Raw genomic sequence first — 21,101 nt, 5'->3', positions numbered from 1 at the left:
AAATAGCATTCTCTGGCATCCCTCCAGTCCCCAGAAACCAAGCAAACATGGTCTTCCCCTTATTTCAAGAACTCGTATCACAGGGAACCAAAGAGAGATGAATAACAGGAGAAGGCACAGGGTTCTGTTGCAGACTGTTCCTAAATCAAGAAAATAAGGCACATGGAGACCCATCTTTAAGTTAGCAGAATTAACCCCATTTGCAAATGTACCAAAATTTATGATGTTAGCATTGTAAAAATTTTTACCTCTCATATGCCCACAAGCCTATGTAGTCACACTAGATCTAAAGGATGCCTACCTTCACATAGCCAGGTTGGACAAATGTTTTCTCGAATTCAAAGCGGGGAGGTTTCCATTACCAGTTTACTTCCTTGCCCTTTGGTTTGTCTTCTACACCCAAGGTATTTGCAAAGTTTTTGGCTCTAGGGACATTCACATCTACTCTTACCTGGATGTCTGCATCATTCAGGTAACCTCCCTAAAGGAGATGCAGAAGATGGTACATTTTGCAATGATTTTCTTCCACTCCTTGAGTCTCTCATTAAACTTGCCAGAATCACATCTGATAGCAGCAGGATACATCCTGTTTCTAGGGACATTGCTGGACACAGAACAACTATGTGCCCTTTCTGTCAAAGTACTTCTAGACAGCACAGGAGGACCCACTGGTCTGTAAGCTCTGAGAATCTTGCCAGGAGTCATTATTGCAGCAGTTAATTATACAAGGAACACAGTACATTTGTGGTAGGAATTTACCATATCTGTAGATTATTGAATATATTCAGTGGTGCAGATTTAATTCCCTCACACCATTCCTTCCTTTTTGAAACCCTGTGAGTATCCTTGGGTGGCGTTGGGTCTCCTAGTCGCCCCCTTCTCCTTTCCCAAACCCTATGGTTTTCTTCCACATGTTTGACTTAGAACCAGGATAGGAGGCTTGGAAAGTTCTTCTGGTTAGACTGCTTCCCTAGGGAATTAGAATACCTAGATGGCTAGTACTGAGGTATCAAATCACCACAATTCAGCCTGCCAAGACAAGAAAGAAGTAAAGATGGAGTGGTTCCTTGTTCTTCCTAACACCAGCAATGTTTGGGTAAGGAGGTATCTATCTAGCCAGGGGGAGAAGGGTGAAAAGTTCAGCAATTCAGGCTGGCTGCAGAAGTTTCCAGAATTCATTAGTGCAACAGTGAATAGGCTCAAACATCTAGAGTTATAGTATGTTCCTAACACAACTGCCTTTTATTATTATTTTGGGGAAAAATGATTTTTATTCCTATGTGAGAGGGAGCAGTGTTACATTTCTGGGAATATATTGATTGATTTGTGATGGTTGGTACATATGAATGCTGATGTAGCTGTTGGGTAAGTTTTGTGATTACATCAAAATGTTTGGTTATTTAAGGAAGCTTGAAATAGCTGGATGAGCAGGAGCTTGACGTGTTTGATAGAAAGACGTGGACATAAGGAATTGCCTCCACATTTCATGGGGCAGGTAGTAAAAGGGTAATGCTGACTTTTAAGCAGTGCCTTTTTGTATTGGGGATGTATTAATGAACGAAAGGCAGTGGGTTATATTGGAGCAACTTTTATTATACTGCTAAGTCTTCATTTGCTTCCAGGCACAATGTAAAATGGATTTTAGGGTGGTGATGAGCAAAGTGATTTCCTTTAAAAATGTGTAGATGTTTACCTAGGAGACTGGAATACCACAACCAGAATTTAAGAGGTTAGAAGTTGATCCTAGGATGCATTCTTTGCCATTTGTTTTGGAGGGAGTACCTATGTCAAAGTGATGGATTTACCAGCTTTTTTAAGATGCTATTGTGATGATGTGAGGTAGTGCCAGCTATGCCAGGAGAAAGTAGGGCAGTGGATGTGTAACATATACCAGCAAAGCTAGCTGCAGTTTTGTAAATAATTCTATGTTAGACTGATTTGTACATTTGCTTGTGTTGAAAATGTATTTGTAAAGCTGCTTGTGTTAAAAATGTACTAGCAGTGGGTCCTACTGGACAGAAAAGAAATACACCTGCATGTCAGACTGTTGTGACTGTTGTAATGAATGTATTGTAACAGAGGATACTGGAAGAGAAGAGGTTCATCTCAGTCCAACTAACTTTGAAAAGTAGTCTGAAATTAAATTACCTGGTTTAAGCCATAAATATAGTATCTTACAGTTTTGATTGAAGCCAGAGACAAAATATCTGTAATAATCTGGACTAGGAATCCTACTGTATTGTCCTTAGGGGTGAACTAATTGCTGGTCTGGAATGGTGGAAGTTTTTGAAATGGTTTAATAGCTTCCAGATGCTCTAACACATCTTAGCAAAGGTGTGTGTGTGTCTGTGTGTGTGTGTCTTTGTGTCTTTGTGTTTGTGTATGTGTGTGTGTGTGTCTGTGTGTCTGTGTTGACACTCACATGTTAGATTCTGGTTCAGTTTCTAGTAAATGGCGGTAGTGCAAGAACCAGAATCAGATGACTAGATGCATGTGATGTAATTCTGTAATCCAGCACAGAAATGATGTTTTAATACTAGATGAGACAGAAGTCTCAGGGCAGACTGATTTTGAGACCTGGCAAAGAAGGATCACTCACCCACTCCATCTTGCTTTGCTTTAGTAAGTAACCAGGGAATAGTAATTCTTCAGACCAGTCAGAAAAGTATAGTGAGATTAGTTAAGTACTGTTTTTCTATATCTGTGTGAATTTATCCATCTGTGTTATTTTTAATATTTCCTGTGATTGAAACTCCGGTGTTTATTGTAAATTGATGTTTAGTATTTTCATGTTATTTTATTTATTATTAAATATATTTAAACTTTTCATTGTGGCTGGTGGTTTAGATATTTATCCTTTGAGACTACTTATATTTGGTGACACTGTGGCTGCTTCTGAAAGCCTTGCTACATTGTTTAAGCACTACCATTTGTATTAGTATTCATTTTACTAAGTATAATTAAATGCCCTGTTAAGAGCCTTAGAGTATCTGGTTGTGGAGTGTTCTAGTGGCAGTATCTACCTTAAAGTCTGGGCAGAGGGGCATAGCTGGTAAATCTGTGCATGCCTTTCCCAGGTGTGTGTGTGTGAAAATCAAATCTCAGAGTGTGTGTCAACTACTTGAAGCAGGAACACAGCACTGGTTTCACAGAGAAGGTGGTGGAAGATTTGGCTTGGAACACACTGCTGAGGACTCAACTTTACACCTGTGGTCAGTGTGTAGTCTTATTTGGAGTCTGGTGAGACAGAGGGAAACCCAGTCCCAGGAAGATGTGTTCCCTGTGTGCTCTTAAGGGAAATTGTGCTTGGTGCATAGAGCTACATCTGGATATACTGTGTGTATCTATTTTTATTCCAAGTGAACATCACTCACTGGTGTCAGTCGGGGGGGGGGGGGGGTTGAGGCTCCTTGCTTACTGGCCCAGAGGAGAGACATCACAGTTGTACCTGAACCAATGCAATATACTTATTATTTGAACAGACATAAATCAAGATACAGAATTGGTGCGGTATATAAAACTACTAAACTTGTTCATTTTGTTTAAAGATTGATCATGAGCCTCTAGGAGTAGACTGGTAGCTAACTGTCTTTGTGAGTTCCAAGCCCTAATAGCCATAACTTATAGGTAATGTGCATTATGACAGTCTGTTCCTTAGAGAGTTGTTGTTAAACAAAAAAGTTCTCTAGTCATGTTTTACAGATGAGTGACATTTCTGGCACCCTTAGCTTCAAGTGCTTGCTTAGTATAATGCCTCTTTGTTTGGACATAGAAGTGTGTGAGTGCATTGAGGTTGTCCAGTCCTACATTGTGGAAACCACAGAGTGAAGATGGAAGGTGTGTGTATTAGTATTAGGGAGGAAAAAGGGCACCTTGACAAAGGTTGTGTTAGGAGTGAGAGAGTAGATTGTGTGCAATACTTGCTACTCTTGAACTGTTAATTTAACAACCTAGCTGTTTCTTTAACTTCAGATACATCTATTTATTTGAGTGATTAAGATGTGATCATATTAAATGCTCAAGTTTGGGGATACTGATGTTCTTCATCTCACATTGCTGCAGTCCTTACACTTGGGTAGTCCGCTGTCCTCCGTCGGCCCGAATATCAAAGTCATCAGGACGCCAGGGTACAAATGCGCATGACCGGCGTCATATCCTCAGTCTTTGCCGCATGGTCCGATGCAGAAGCAGTGTTGCAAGTGAGTTTCAGACCGAGTCAAAGTTGAATATTTTAGTTTTTCTTGCCTCAGTGGTTTACGGATGTCAGAAAAAGTGAATAACTGTATTTCTTGTGGGAAACAGATACCGCATAGAGATTATCATAATCTGTGTATTCCTTGTTTAGGACCTGTAGGGTGTCGCGTGCTAGATTCAATAAGCGCACTATTAAGAGAAGGTTAGATTGTGCCAGGTTAGTCTTGAAGCGGTGCAATTATAATATGCCGCCGGATGCTCCGGCGCCGGACAAAGCAGCTAAGCCCAGGTAGAAGAGCCGGTTCTTTAGAGGTGTCGGTGGAGCCGGGGTTCCACCGAGGTTTCTCTGGAGTCCCAGGGGAGACTTTGTTATTGCAGGATGTGGCCTCTCAGGAGGCAGGTCAGGCTGAAGGGGCCTCTCAGGTTACTGTACTCCCTCCCTTCCTAGGGTGGTTAGGCCTTCTCCTTCTGTTTGCCAGAGGCAGGCCAGGTTTAGCTTCAGTTGGTGTCACTCCTAGTTCTTCAGGATCTGTGCCCAAATGGCAGAAGATTTAATTACTTTGATTAGAGGTTCTTTGCCCCTCCTGATAAGAGGCCTAGGGTGGAACCTGAGTTGGGGAGTTTTGAGCAGGCTTCGATGTTTCAGAGTCTTGACTGAAGACTTGCAGGAGTATGCTCCTTATGCTGATTTTGCTGTTGGTGATACTACTCTTACTGCTTCTCCTCCTGAGGATTTTTCTTTTCAGATACTCTTCATTCCATGAGGGAGCATTTTAAGTGGGAAGGTCAGGACTTCTCTGATTCCAGGAAAAGGCTTAGGAATTTTGTTTTACCCCAGCATAGGCCTTTGGCTATACCTCCTGTTCTGGATGTTGTGGAAGATGTGTTTGCAGAGGCTTCTCTTAATCCTGATTCTTTGCCTCCTGCTCCAGTTAAACCGGATAGGTATTACAGGGTGCCTGAAGCTCATAAGTATCTTTTTAAGAGTCCTAGGACGGACCCAGAAACTGTTAGTCAGGGTTAAGGCTTCTGTTGTTAAAAATCCGGTTCCTCCAGATAAAGAGGCCAGGGCTTTGGATAGATGGGGAAAGAAAGTTTCCACCCTTGCTATGAGGGCTTTGAATTGCCAGTTTCACATGTTGAAATACCAAAACTATCTACTTTCTCAATTGAAGTCTAAGGTAGATGCTCTGGCGGAAGGTATTGCGTGTAAAGAGTTACAAGATTTAGTACATGTTTCTGAACAGGTGGGTAAGCATTCCTTGCAGTGTGGTTTTGATGCTGTACAGGCCTCCTCTAGGTGGCTGCCACTGGGTCAGTTCTTCGCAGGCACGCCTGGCTGAGGGATCAGAATTTATCTGACCATGTTAAGACAAGGATTTTAGATGCTCCTTTACAATCTGATGTGTTGTTTGGTTCGCCTGTTGAGGCAGTCTTAAAGAAAATGGAAGACAAGGCTAAGTCTATGCAGACTGTTAAGGATTTTTGCAGGTTCAGAGTTTAGTAGAAATTGGCCTGCCAAATCCTTCTTATGATTCCCAGTCTAGGGGTAGATCTAGGCAGAGCTCAGGGCTCTTTCAGGCCTAGAACAGGAGTTCACCTGCACAGTCTTCGGTGACAGACCCAATGACTCATTTCAGCTGCCAGAGCCTTCTTGTCTGGCAGCAACTTTGGGAGGAAGGTTGACACTTTTCAAGGAAAATTGGAGTTTAATTACCCAAGACAGATGGGTATTGGATATCATACACCAAGGTTACAGGTTTTATTTCCATACCTTGCCTCCTTTCAAAGGCATGCCAGACGTTCCTCCTCAGCAAAGAATAGAGGCTCACAAACAAATTTCTCTGTTACTTCAAATAGGGGCCATTCAGCCAGTCCCTATGCCAGAAGTGGGCCTAGGATTTTATTCTCCTAGTACCAAAGAAGGGGAACACGTGGAGACCAATTTTGGATTTATCTATCCTCAACACTTATCTGGACATTCCCAAGTTCAAAATGTTGTCGTTACAACAGCTTTTACTGCTGGGCAAAGATCACTGGATGGTAACTTTAGATCTCAAGGAGGCTTACCTTCATGTTCCTATCAGACTGAGTTGCAGGAAGTATCTGCGTTTCTCATTATCAGTTCTCTGCATTGCCCTTTGGCTTATCTACTGCCCAGAGTGTTCACGAAAGTTCTGGCTCCAGTGATAGCTTTCTTCAGGCTAAGAGGAATACAGATCTATCCCTATTTGGACGATTGCCTGATTTTGGCTCAAGGAAAGGACTTCTTCATCATTTGGAATATGTGATAGCAGTGCTAAGATGCCTGGGGTATTCCAGTCTAGTACCCTCTCAGGACATGTGCTTTCTGGGTGTAAGACTGAATACAGCATTCCAGATGGCCTTTAACAAAGAATCTTTCCCTTTACTTTCATCAATTGTCTCATCAGTCCAGGCTGACTGCAAGGACAGTCCTTCAAGCCTTGGGGTTCATGGCATCTTGTATTCTGGTGCTTCCCAATGCCAAACTGCATATGAGGAAGCTACAATGGTATCTCAAAATGTATGGACACAGCACTGCCAGGATCTGGACACTGTCATTCAAATAATACCTTGCATTCAAAAAGAATTTTTAGTCAGATTCTAACGACAGATGCCTCAGACAAAGCTTGGGGAGCTCATCTAAATGGAAAGTGGATACAAGACAAGTGGCCTGCCAGACTACAACATCTACATATCAACCTGAAGGAGATGTTAGCAGTCCAGTTTGCATTAATGGCTTTCAGGAAGTTACTTCTCCCAGGGCAGGTGTTGATTCTAACAGACAACACAACTGTCATGTGGTACATCAACAAGCAAGGGGAACACATTCTTATCCTCTATGCAGGCAAGCAATGATTTTGTGGGAGACTGCTCTCAGTTTACAGCTCAATCTTCAGGCAAGGTTTCTGCCAGGAGCACAGAACTCCTTAGCAGATGTGTTGAGCAGGCTATGGATCCCCACGGAAATTGGATCCTCATGTATTTCAGAAATTGACCAGACATAGATCTGACAGCTTGAAAGTGGATGCTCTTTCTTTCAATTGGAGCAATCTTCATTCCACCTCTGCCTCTCCTCCCAAAGGTACTCCTAAAGGTCAGACAGGACAAGCCAAGGATGATTTTAATAGCTCCAGATTGGCCTCGACAGCACTGGTACCCATTACTGAAGTCTTCTGATGGGAGCCCCTCCATGGCCTTTGCCTTGATCACACCTGTTGTCTCAGGAGGACAGTCATTTACTCAATGTCAAACTTCACTCTCTTCACCTAACAGCCTGGCATATTCTGTTTTGAACCATAAGGGTCTCAGCTTCCACAGCAAGTTTTGAATGTTATTTTGGAAGCTAGAAGGCCTAGTACAAGGAAAGTGTACGGATAAATGGAAGAGATTTTTATTTTGGAGTGCAGCAAAGGATTTTGATGTTTCTGAGCCTAATTTAAGTGTGGCTCTTCAATATCTTACTGAGTTACTGGACAAAGGATTGTCCTTCTCTTCTATTAAGGTTCATGCTGCAGCAATTTCGGCTCACTATGACTGTGACCCACCATTGTTTTCTCATCCTTTGTTCAAGCAATTTCTTAGAGGGGCAAAGAATATAAGACCCCCTACTCCTGCTTGGGATCTCAATTTTGTGTTGGAGAAACTCACTCTACAACCTTTTGAGCCTGCAGCTACTACTGAGTTGAAATATTTGTCATGGAAGACTGCTTTTTTGTTGGCCATTACCTCTGCAAGAAGGGTTTCTGAATTGCAGGCCCTTATTTCCATAAGGATAGGGTATCTTTACTAATCCTTCCTTTATGCCTAAAGTGGTTTCTAAAACCAAACTATTCATTTGAAAGATTTTGCACACTTTAGATGTACACAGGCAGTTGCGATATTATTTGAGCAGAACTAAAGAGTTCAGGCAGTCTCAGCAGTTATTTGTTTCTTTTGCTTTGAGTTCTCAGGGCAAGCCTGTGTCAAAACAAACTATTTCTAAGTGGATTGGGTTTTGCATTGCTTTCTGTTATTCCCATCATGGCAAGGAGATTCCAGCTGGGATTAGGCCTCATTCCACTAGGGCTACTGCCATAAAGATATTTTGGAGGCAGCTACTTGGAGTTCAGTGCATACTTTCTCAAAGCATTATCACCTTCCACTTTACTCTAAATCTAGGGCTGGTTTTGCCACTGCTGTTTTACAGGGCATTTGGCAGCTCCTGCTTGCCATCCTCCCTTATCTCTGCTTGCAATGTGAGATGAAGAACATAGTACAGTTTTGTACCTACCATAAATGTAGATGTTGAAGATCCACATTGCTGCAGTCCAATTTCCTCCCTCTTCCCTTCCCTCTGTAGTATGTTGTGTGGGTTGGGTTGTAAATATTGTGTATATTGTATATATTGTACATATTATTAGTGCAAGGGTGGTGGGTTGGTTGTTTGCTGTCTTTTGGTTTTGACCTTTCTTTGTAGGGTCTTCTGACATCTCTGATGTCAGTCTAATGGGACTAAAGTGTAAGGACTGCAGCAATGTGGATCTTCGAACATCTACATTTATGGTAGGTACATAACTGTACTTTTTGTCTTCACTGATAAAGGAACTGGAAGAATCCTATTACCAGGTAAAAGTCATTTAAATGTGTGCTAAGTAATTTTCTCTCCACAGCTTTTGGTTGAAGTGACACGACATGACAATGTGTAAAGGATACTTAGTTGTATAACCCAATTCTTTAATCAGCAGTACTTCTAAGAAGCTGTAAATTGTTTTGTGATTTTTAACTGTTTTATGCCATAATGTGAAGTTAGCAAATATATGCATAAAATGTCTCAGTATTTTGCTTTTGAATTCAAATGAATTATGTTTCTCACATTTGTTTTTGTCAAAAAATGTTAAATATTTAGTGATTTTTGAAAAGCTTTTGTCATACCAGTGATATATTCTCTTGCCCAACAGGAGATGATACAACAGTCTCCCAGTCGCTGCTGACACAACATGGCTTGCCAGTTATTACGGTGTCTAGTGGGAAATCATATTGTTTTAATCCCTCTCTTTCATCATGGTAAGGAAGTTTTAGAAACAATCTTAACTTTCTCATGACTTTTTGTTTTGTGTAAATTTAGTAAATTGTGTGAAGAGGAACATTACAGCATTTTGTTTTCAGTGTTTGTCATGGCAATTACTGATATTTCAATTAATGAGGCCCATCTGTCTCCAAGCTACACTATGAAGAGACCAATTCAGATGTAGAAAGTGAAAATCTTTGAGAGATCTTGAAAAGCCGTGCACCTTGATCATTGTGACCACAGCGGTTCAACATTAGGAAGTACTTGATTATACAATCTACATAAAAACATCCTTTGTAGCCTGCCCAAAAGGAGGGGATAAAGCATTTGTCATATTAAAGGGGAAGACCCTGTTATAAAAGGGCTTATTGCACTGGTAAGACCATGTGGAAAACTGCATACATTTACAGAGCCCTTATCTGAAGATGGGATTGTTTGTGGCTCAAAAGCCTTAAGTCATTACAGCCGAATGCACCTCCAGGTGTTTCTGCAGTTAACTCCTACTGACACTTCTAGGTATCAAATATTGTTGGTTCATATTTGCATTAATAATTTCAAAACCATGCTGCATACAAGATATCAGAAAATGTCATCTTAAAGCATACATGATGGCAAATAAATTTGTATTGATATTTGACATCTGTGTAATGCAACTAAAGAGATATTGAATATTATTTGTATACTGTTTATTTGTATTGTAATAATTTTCATAGTTCTGTAAATATCTCAACATTCTGATAACGCAGACAGAATTGCATAGCATCATATGAAAGCTCACAGCTATATGAAGAAAATCCTGCTGGCAGTATGCGTCTTGCATGAATAGTTACTGAGATATAAGCTATTTATACAGCATTACAAAATTAATACTCACTGTCTTTTTACAGCTTATAAAATCCAGTTTAAAGCATCAAACTGAATGAATGCCACCAATGTAAAGATTCATTTATCTTGAATAGTTTGCAATGTACAGTATTCTACAGATATGAATATTTGTTTGAACTGTAAGGTGATAACTTCATTTTTTAAAGGCTCAAGCCACACCCGCTGGGGGTTAAAGGTACACACTCAAAAGAACTACATTGCAGGGAATGAGAGGAGGGTAATAGACATGTCAAGGATCTAAACATCTGAGGAAATGCTTTTGCAGCCCTAGTAATGTGTTGCCTTGGAGGAAGGAGGGAATGGGTGGGTAGATATGAAGCCATTAGATTGCTGCTCATTCAGGTGAGGGGGTATGCCATAGAAGAAACAGCAAAACAGGAAGGAAGGACGGGACCCTGCTTGATGAGTAGAAGGTACAAGGCAATGAATATAGATGAGGAGAAATGTGTTTTATATGATGAATAGTGGGGCAGCTAAACCACACTGAACCTGATTCATAGAAAAGGATACTGCTGAGTTAGCCAAGACAGTGTCTAAGCCAAGTAGAAGGGCAAATATACTGGGACTAATTGTTAACCTGTATTGTCGTATGTTCTAACCAAGCTGTGACGCCATTTCCTTCTTGCAAAGTCATTCATTCAATTTTTTTTGTTGTAACTGAATTTTGCAATGAAGATTGCATTTGGGTTTTATCTGTAAGGTTGTAGGTACTGGAAGCATCTCAAAGTGCTTCATGGTCTGGGTAGGTCTTATCAGTAGCATGCTTTAGCTTAGATAACTAACAGTGCAAGGCTTCAGAGCCTTCCACATATTTCGGCCTTCAGCTGCGCAGCCAAGTGGAGGAGTTTCTCTTTATCTTGGCAACAAGCGTCATTGTACCTTGGTTAAACTGGATGATGTCCTGGAATTTATCCAAGTGCCAATCACTGTAGACAAAGTCCCATACCATATCCTAGCTAGCTGTATCCCTAGAATCCCATATCTCATACTTAGACCTCCTGGAGACACCCACCATTAAACTAAATACCTTATTCATGGGAGACTTTAACTACCCCTCTATAGATGGGGAAACGTACACTGCCTCATGCTCACAGGCAAAATGTTTCCTGGAGTTAATTAACACAAGTACCCTTGACCAGGTAGTGCGCACACTGACCAGAGGTTCAAACATACTGGACTTAGTACTCATCAGTATGAGAAAGGGCTGCATCACCACCACCCCCCACCCCAGTGTCACATCCTCACTTTGGAAGTTAGGCCACAAAGCTGTCTCCTTTGAAATAAAAATCAGTTCTGTGATTACAGAAAACTTTGTATCCAGATCTATTCCAGAGCAGACTGCATCCTGTTAAGTATTAGTTTAGCAAAATCCAGTGCCCTAAAACCTTGAGTTCACGACAACAACTGATGTGGAATTGTTCACAGAGACCCTCTACAGCCATGAAAATGTCTGTATGGAGGCTGCTAAAACAAACCCAACTGATAGAATCCTAACCTTAATAGGGTATATAACAAAGGGGAAAAAAGTCATAGCTTAAATTAGGAAGAGCAACTCCCATAATGATAGGAGCTCTCTAATTAAAATAAACAGAAAACTAAGAGGACTAATTAAGTCCAAACAAGGCCAGTTATGAGATTAGTATAGCCTCATAGGCTAAAGACAGCCACAAGACCTTCTACAGCTATATCCAAAACCTCAAAACCAACATACATCAGTGGGCCGAACTGGTGGTCAGTGGTGCCACCCTCACTTAGCAGAGTAACACAGTGAATTTGCTAGCTGACAAATTCAGCTCAAACTTCACCCTTCCACTCCCCCTGCCTCCTTCCATGAAATACCTACTGGTGTAACCCCCCCCCCCCAACTATTAAAGGGAAGCAGGTCCTGATGGTTCTCACTAAAGCCAAAAGCACTGCCTCAGGAGGGCCATGACAATATGCTTCCTAAATAGTTGGAAACATGACCTATCAAGACCACTTGATCCACTTTTCAGCTATAGCCTCAGAACAGGCATTATAGCATAAGAATGGAGGACTGCAATAGTTATTCCAGTTCACAAGTAATGGACCATCAACCGACCCCAGAAATACAGACCTTTTAATATGACTAGTCCTAATATGCAAAGCCATGGAACAAATTATCATGGAAATGGTCTACAAAGACATTGGCAACCTTCAGACACTGGACCCAACCCAGTTTGGCTTTGTCAAGGGAAGATAATGCCAACTACACCTGGTGGACGAAGATAATGCCAACTACACCTGGTGGACTTCTTTGAAAAAGTCACCAAGACAATGAATGAGCGGATGATGGTGCATGCCACGTACCTAGACCTGGTTAAGATATTTGATACAGTACCCCACTTGAATGTAGTTGACAAACTCAGTGATATGCACATAAACACATACATAACTTGCTGGATTACCAGCTGGCTCACAGACAGGACTCAGGAAGTCCAGATTGGTGATACCACCTCCATTAAGAGACCAGTCACCAGTGGGATACCTCAGGGCTCTCTTCTGGGCTGCTCCTGTTTGGCGTCTACTTCTCAGAGTAAAGGCTAATGTCAAGGCCCTTTTCCTGACCATGTTCACAGATTACTGCAATTTGGTAGGTATCATAGATTCCCCTATGTCACAAACATCTTGTAAGAGGGTCTAACACACACAAATCACTGGTGTCAAAGTCATGGACTAAAACTCAATGCCAAGAAATGCATTATAGTGCCTTTTGGGAAAACTGACACCCAGGCTAATTACTCTATCGATAAGACAAGCCTAAGAATTGAGCCAGTAGTGAGTGATCTGGGAACATGTATAGATTGTAATCTGGACTTTGACCAACATGTGGCCAACAGAGTAAGAAAGTAATTCTATGTTGTCCAGCTTACAAGTAATGGTATGCCATTCTGGTCCAAGGAAGTCATAGTGCCACTTTACTTGGCCCTTATCTGACCCATCATTGAGTGTAATTCCCGATTTCTGCATGTACCTGACCAAACATATGCAACAAGTTGGAACACCCACTGCTGCTAGTGCCTGGGTATGTACATGCTAAAAGGGGGCATTGTACTCCATGACCAGTCTGATGAGTTGAGTGGTACTGTAACTTCCTTGGACCTGAATGCCATACCCTTGCTTATGACTTGGGTGGCATATGATTTTCTTACTATCTTGGCTACATGTTGGTCAAAGGCCAGATTATTGTCTACATATGGTCCCAGATCCCAAACTATCAGGTCATCTCTTAGGGGTGTTTATTGATGGAGTAATTAGCTCGAGTTGATGATTTCCCAAAGGACACTATAATGCATTTCTTCTTTTGGGTTTTAGTCTGTGGTTTGATACCAGTCATTTGTTTGTGTTAGACCCTCTTGTAGGATGTTGGTGTCACTGGGCGAGTCAATGATAGCTTCCAGTTCTCAGTCATTTGAGAATTTTGTGAGCTAGAGGCCTTTGTCATTAGCCTTGATTCCTGAGAAGTAGGTGCCAAACAGGAGAAGGCGCATCATGGAGCCCTGCGGTACTCCACTGGTGACCCGTCTACTGGTGAAGATGGTCTCACTGATCCTGACTTCTTGGTACTTATCTGTGTGCCAGACAGCAATACAGCGAGTTATTTAGGGATTTATGCCTAGTTCTGAGAGTTTGTCAACAGTACCTGAGTGGGTATTGTATCATATGCCTTGGCCAAGTCAAGGTAGGTGGTATGCACCATTTTCTCCTCACCCATAGCCTTGGTGACCCTCTCGAAGAAGTGTACCAGGTTGATTAAGCAATATCTTCTCTTAAAGCCAAACTGTAATGGGTCCAGTGTCTGTAAGCTGTCAATGACCTTGTTGATCATTTCATGATAATTTGTTTCATGGTTTTGCCCGATTGATAAGTCTGTAGTTCCCGGGGTTGGTTGATGGTCTGCCTTTATGAAGAGGGATGACTATTGTGGCCCTCCATTCACCTGACACACAGGTTCTAAGGTGAGGTCTTGGTTCATTGTCTCATCTGAAGGATGGGACATTCAGGAGTACTTTGAGAAAATAGAGGTAGTTAGTCAGGGTTAGAACAAGGGCATAGCCACTGTGATTTAAGGTATGGCTTCAATTTGCTTTTAAATAATGTTGTAGAAGTAATGGTGGTTAGGTCTTTTGCATTCCCTAAAGCAGTAAAAATTGAAGTGCGTGCAGGGAGGATATATTAGTATTTTTGAAACTTCAATATCTTGGGGTATTCTTCCAATTCCAAGATGCAGCAGTTTCAGAGTTATTGTGTTTAAAGAACAGAGTTATGGGTGCACAACCCACCATATTGGGGAAATGCATAGGCAAGTATTTACACTTTGAAGATGTAACAGTAGGTCTCACAATCAGCTATTTTTCTGAGAGAGTCGCATTTAAGTGTCAGGATTTACAGTACTGGATTTTACACTTTGAATAAGGTGTGTTAGGGCATATATTGTAAATTGTGTTTCATTATAAGTGTTTCATTAGTTTGATATGGAGTATGCTATTAATATTATTGATAACTCTGTTTATTATTCCCATTTATGAGCAATGAGCATAATATCATGCCCATATGTCTTGCATAACCGATTGGAGATCACTTGCAGCTTGAGCCACCTTTATCCCTGCATCTATCTCACAACATCTTGGATTCTGCTTGTTGCTCTGCTTAACACCATTGATATGTTTGAATTCCAGCTCAACTGGGCCCACCCATCACTCAGTTTGCAGTAAACATTACCCTTTCCAAATGCTTCTTTTTTTTAAACACCTTTACTAAGTTATCACTTAAGACATAGACAAACCTACAGTAATAGAAAAGAAAACAAACTGTATTAACATTTTTATTTACATACATTATACGTGACGTTTTCTTTCTTTGTAACAGCTGTCATTCAGTCCAACAGTTACATACATTACTCAATTCCTGCCTTCCCGTAAACCTTGCTCCCCCTTCTCAACCTTTATTTTGCATGTATTGTTCCAGCAAATTCAGTGCATTTCTCTGTAATTTGCTCCTTCCTTCTGTAAAGATCCATCTTTTATCACTTTTGCAATACTCAGTGCAGTTGATTTAGAGTTTGACTTCCATTTCCCTTTTTTGCAGCCAATAGAATTAAACTTGGTAAGGTTGTACTGTGTCTGTGAATTTCAGATTCTGCATCTGAGCTCAAAAGAATCATTTCCTCCGTTAAAGCCATTTGCTCCCCCAATATTTCTGACAGAGTACTCTTTATAGAATTTTTAAAACCAGCCAACTTATTACACGCTAGAAAAAAAAATGTTCCCAGTTGCATTTTTCTTCCCCAACACAACTCCCAACAAATAAAGAATAAAGCAACTTGACAAAAGAAAACATTAAAAACACAGAAGGATCGTAAAGAGTAAAAATGATGCACTTTCGCACCAAAAAAGGTGATTCATCAGATCTACATATAAAAGCATCAGCTCACATATATACACACTTAAAACCAACACCTAAGACTTCGTGACCTCAACGCAGGTCTTAAAGGAATACAGTCATTCCACCCCTTTCCCCTAGTTGCACGGAGCAATAAGTTCCATCTAGTCTCAAGGCTCTCTTGTTTGATTCTTTACATCCCAACCACTTGCTGTAACAAAATATTGGTCCAAAACTAAAAATTTAAAAACATGTGAGCCATCTACACCTACCACATGCTTAGGTAAAGCATTCCTAAGATCGCCTTTAAATGCTATAGAGATGCAGTCTAACCCTGTCTGTAAGGCAATGGTTGGTCTTACCTATGTAACTATTACAGTTATCACAGGTAGCAAGATGAACAACATTTTGAGAGCTACAGTCTGCACAAAAATTTAATTTAAACAAATGTCCATGGTCAGGATGAATAAAACTGTCCCCTTCCCTCATATATCCACAAATATTACATCCTCCACAAGGAGCAGTCCCTTCCCGATAAAACACAGCCTTTTCCCTGCCATCATTCAAAGGCTTATAACACAGCATTCATTTAATCGAAAAGTGAAGCTCATCCCCAAATATTTCCTTATATCTGTCATCCGTCATAAGTATCGCTAAATGTTTCCTAACAATATCAGAGTGCACATTATTAGAATAACTCAAACACATTCTGAGATTATCAGACCTAACCTCCTTGGCTGCAGAGGGAGCATCACTAACATATGGTCTAGCTCTAGTATGCCTAAGAGACAAAACTTCATTCTTTGCCCGAGATATCTCAAAATCCCATGGAGGAGGTCACTGCATGAGAACATGCAAGAAGTGGTGGCACGTCGACTCCCGTTAGGAGTCACTCATTGAAGACACTGACTTTGATGAAGGGGAAGGGTCCCCAAGGTTTCCACCAGATTTTCTCCTTCACAGACATCTTAGAAATCCCCAGGCAGAAAGGTGGATGGTACTCTGATACCCCTCCCCAAGAGGAGTCAAGTATTCCTGGAAGCTTATGGCTTCAGCCCATCTATGTCTTGGATGACTTACCCAGCTGATGAACTCGTATAGCTAGTTTCTCGCCAGGCATAGAAGGAACTGTATACTGTAGAACCCATCAGCAGTCATCCTGACAAGTTTCTTGCCCCTCCTAAGGACAGGCCCCACTGGAGCAAAGGGGTCCCCATTGATGCTATGGCAGCCACAAAGAAAGAGCTAGCTGAGCATACCTCCTCCGTCCATTCCCCCAGCAGAGAGTCCAGGGAGTTAAAGTTTAGGAAGTGCATTTATGCTTTAGTGACCTTTGCTTACAAACTCGATTCCTGCCAGGACAATTAAATACACTGGCAGATGGACTAAGCAGAAATCTCATGGACCCACACGAGTGGAAACTGGAACCAAGGATTTTCAACATGTTGACAAGCAAATGGGGGAGCCCAGATATAGACCCATTTGCCTCTCCCCAGAACTGCCAATTGGACAAGTTTTGCACAAGGACTCCCCACAAACAAGCCTGGAAAATGGATGCTCTGTCCTTCAGCTGGAAAAACCTGTCAGTCTATGCCTTCCCCCCTCTGCCTCTGCTCTCCAAAGTACTACTAAAAATCAGACCGGACAAACCAAGGATGATTTTGATTTCTCCAGACTGGCCTCTCCAACACTGGTACCCTCTCCTGCGCAGTATGTCATGGTTATCTCCATGGCACCTGCCTCAGACTCCTTCCCTGCTGTCTCAGCAGGAGAACCAGATTCTGCACCCTCAGCTTCTAACACTGAACCTTGCAGCCTGGCTAATTACTTAATCTCTCCTTTGCCATCCCTCAGCAAACCTGTGATGGATATCATTTTAGAGGCAAGGAGGCCTAGTACTAGAAAATCTTATGCTGAAAAATGGAAAAGATTCTTTGCCTGGAACTAATCTCAAGTGATGAGCACAGCAGCGCCCAGTTTACCTCAGATTTTACAATACTTAACTGAGATGCTTCACAGGGCCCTGTCTTTTTCCTCCATTAGCCTCAGCCATTTCAGCTCATTATAACACAGAACCTCCCCTCTTCTCTCATCCACTGCTCAAGCAGTTCCTCAGAGGGGCCAGACATTTTTAGACTGCCCAGGAGAGCTCCTACCCCAGCCTGGGACCTTAACTTTGGCTTGGAGAAACTCACTCTACCTCCTTTTGAGCCAGCTGCTACTGCAGACTTAAAATTTCTTTCTTGGAAAATAGCTTTCCTTTTAGCAATCACTTCAGCTAGAAGGGTATCTGAATTACAGGCCCTTATGGCAGTGGAGCCTTTCATCATCTTTCATGCGGACAGGGTGTCCCTCAGAACCAATCCATCTTTCATGCCCAAGGTGGTATCCAGTATGGCGTAATCAGTCCATTCATTTGCCAACCTTCTTTCCCAATCCACAGAATAAAGGGGAACGGATACTGCATTCCTTAGATGTGCACAGACAACTTAGATTCTACTTGGACAGGAATAAACCTCAAAGGAAATCTGAACAATTGCTGGTGACATTTGCTGCAGAGGCAGAGGGGAAGGCTATTTCAAAGCAAGCAATTTCTAAATGGAAACGCCATTGCATTCATTTCTGCTATAAGAACCATGGAAAACCTATTCCCCAGGAAATCAGACCTCACTCCACCAGGGCTGCATCTACCTCTACAGCCTTTCTCAGAGGTGTCCCTGCCAGAGACATCCTAGAAGCTGCTACCTGGAGTTCTGAACATACTTTCACCAAGCATTATCATTTGCCAATTTTCTCTAAATCCAGAGCTGGCTTTGCCACTGCAGTCTTGCAGGGTCTTATAGCTGACCCTAATGCTGTCTAAATTCCTCCTCCCAACCATAGCTTTGGGAATCTACCCAAATGTAATGACTGTAACCGTGAAACATGAAGAACATAGTACAGTTGTGTACACTTACCATAAATGTAGATGTTTGAGTGTATTCACTGTTGCAGTCCTGGTTACCCTCCCTCCAGCCCCCTAACTTCTTTTGGCTATACCTCTACTATCTTTTACTATGCTTAAAAGCCTTTTTGGTGTATTTGCTTTTTTGTTGGAGGTATGTCTTTGCACTTTTATGTTTAATTGCTTCCCATTAGGGGGGCACTTGACATCTGGGGCAAGAAAAACTGATGTAATGGCATCAGCTGCATGTTTTATACCCCTGACGACCTGACGTCATGGAAGAAGGGACAGCAACCGACGCAGGACCCAAGACATTGTTAATCAGGCCGACTGAGGGCTACCTGCAAGCAGATAACCCAAATGTAATGACTGCAACAGTGAATACACTCGAACATCTACATTTATGGTAAGTGTACACAACTGTACTTTCTAATGGAAGATGCCATCCTTATGGCACCGGAGGCTCGCAAAATCAGGGATGTTATGTAGTCCAATCTCGCCTTCATTCTTACCCTTGGGTTCGGAGCCGGCTCCGACTCGGCCATACTCTAGCTCGAAGTCTTCAATTGGCTCGTGGTTAAGAGGTATCCCATCATGAAACAGGTCCGTTCCCCAGATCTCGTTTGCCGCTCATTACGCTCAGACATGGTCTTGCTTTTGGCCGTGGCTAAGTGTACTTTTTTCTAAACTTTTGACTATTTGTTGCTCAAAAAAAGCTATTTCATAGCTACTGTGTGTGGTAGTGGCGTTATACTGCCTTTCTTTTGTTTCTCTTGCTGTTTTTATGGCCTTTTCGTTGGCTGTTTTTGGTATCCCGTTCGCTTCCTTTCTTCCCATGGGCTAGGCCTGTTTCAGTTAGATGACCTAGTCCTCCCCTTTGTTTCCATGTGGTCCTTTTGTTTGGTGCTTCCTCCATACTGTTGGCTTACTCCAGGGTTTCGCTTTTCAAGACCAAAACAAGGTGCTTCATACCCAAGGACTTTCCTCTCTCTTCGGACACCTCTCCAGACCATGTGCACTAAAAATCCAAAAAATGAGCCAGCCAAGCAAAAGGCAGAACAGACAAACAACAAATAAAGAATAAAACAACTTGACAAAAGAAAACATTAAAAACACAGAAGGATCGTAAAGAGTAAAAATGATGCACTTTCACATCAAACAAGGTGCTTCATCAGATCTACATATAAAAGCATCAGCTCACATGTATACACATTTAAAACCAACACCTAAGACTTCGTGACCTCAACGCAGGTCTTAAAGGAATACAGTCATTCCACCCCTTACCCCTAGTTGCACGGAGCAATAAGCTCCATCTAGTCTCAAGGCTCTCTTGTTTGATTCTTTACATCCCAACCACTTGCTGTAACAAAATGTTGGTCCAAAACTAAAAATTTAAAAACATGTGAGCCATCTACACCTACCACATGCTTAGGTAAAGCATTCCTAAGATCGCCTTTAAGTGCTATAGAGATGCAGTCTAACCCTGTCTCTAAGGCAATGGTTGGTCTTACCTATGTAACTATTGCAGCTATCACAGGTAGCAAGATGAACAACATTTTGAGAGCTACAGTCTGCACAAAAATGTAATTTAAACAAATGTCCATGGTCAGGATGAATAAAACTGTCCCCTTCCCTCATATATCCACAAATATTACATCCTCCACAAGGAGCAGTCCCTTCCCGATAAAACACAGCCTTTTCCCTGCCATCATTCAAAGGCTTATAACACAGCATTCATTTAATCGAAAAGTGAAGCTCATCCCCAAATATTTCCTTACATCTGTCATCCGTCATAAGTATCGCTAAATGTTTCCTAACAATATCAGAGTGCACATTATTAGAATAACTCAAACACATTCTGAGATTATCAGACCTAACCTCCCTGGCTGCAGAGGGAGCATCACTAAGATATGGTCTAGCTCTAGTATGCCTAAGAGACAAAACTTCATTCTTTGCCCGAGATATCTCAAAATCCCACGAAGGAGGTCACTGCATGAGAACATGCAAGAAGAGGCACGTCAACTCCCCTTAGGAGTCACTCATTGAAGACACTGACTTTGATGAAGGGGAAGGGTCCCCAAGGTTTCCACCAGATTTTCTCCTTCATAGACATCTTAGAAATCCCCAGGCAGAAAGGTGGATGGTACTCTGATACCCCTTCCCAAGAGGAGTCAAGTATTCCTGGAAGCTTATGGCTCCAGCCCATCTATGTCTTGGATGACTTACCCAGCTGATGAGCTTATATATCTAGTTTCTCGCCAGGCATAGAAGGAACTGTATACTGCAGAACCCATCAGCAGTCATCCTGACAAGTTTCTTGCCCCTCCTAAGGACAGGCTCCACTGGAGCAAAGGGGTCCCCATTGATGCTATGGCAGCCACAAAGAAAGAGCTAGCTGAGCATACCTCCTCCGTCCATTCCCCCAACAGAGAGTCCAGGGAGTTAGACAAGTTTAGGAAGCACATTTATGCTTTAGTGACCTTTGCTTACAAACTCGATTCCTGCCAGGACAATTAAATACACTGGCAGACGGACTAAGCAGAAATCTCATGGACCCACACGAGTGGAAACTGGAACCAAGGATTTTCAACATGTTGACAAGCAAAT

The 21,101-nt window shown here is 41.9% G+C and overlaps 1 protein-coding gene across 1 annotated transcript in view; it reads left to right on the top strand.

Moving 5' to 3' along the window:
• Nucleotides 1-21,101, top strand: part of LOC122800348 (protein HIRA) — a 1,504,941-nt gene that overhangs the window by 1,240,604 nt on the left and 243,236 nt on the right. Inside the window, exon 20 of the mRNA XM_044069797.1 lies at nucleotides 9,156-9,261. Coding sequence (XP_043925732.1) covers nucleotides 9,156-9,261 — 106 coding nt within the window. The remainder of the gene's footprint in view (nucleotides 1-9,155; nucleotides 9,262-21,101) is intronic.

The sequence above is a fragment of the Protopterus annectens genome, chromosome 4.part0 (genome assembly GCF_019279795.1).
Source record: "Protopterus annectens isolate FY-2018-M chromosome 4.part0, PAN1.0, whole genome shotgun sequence".
NCBI classification, from domain to species: domain Eukaryota; kingdom Metazoa; phylum Chordata; order Ceratodontiformes; family Protopteridae; genus Protopterus; species Protopterus annectens.
This window is presented reverse-complemented; position numbering and strand designations above follow the sequence as displayed.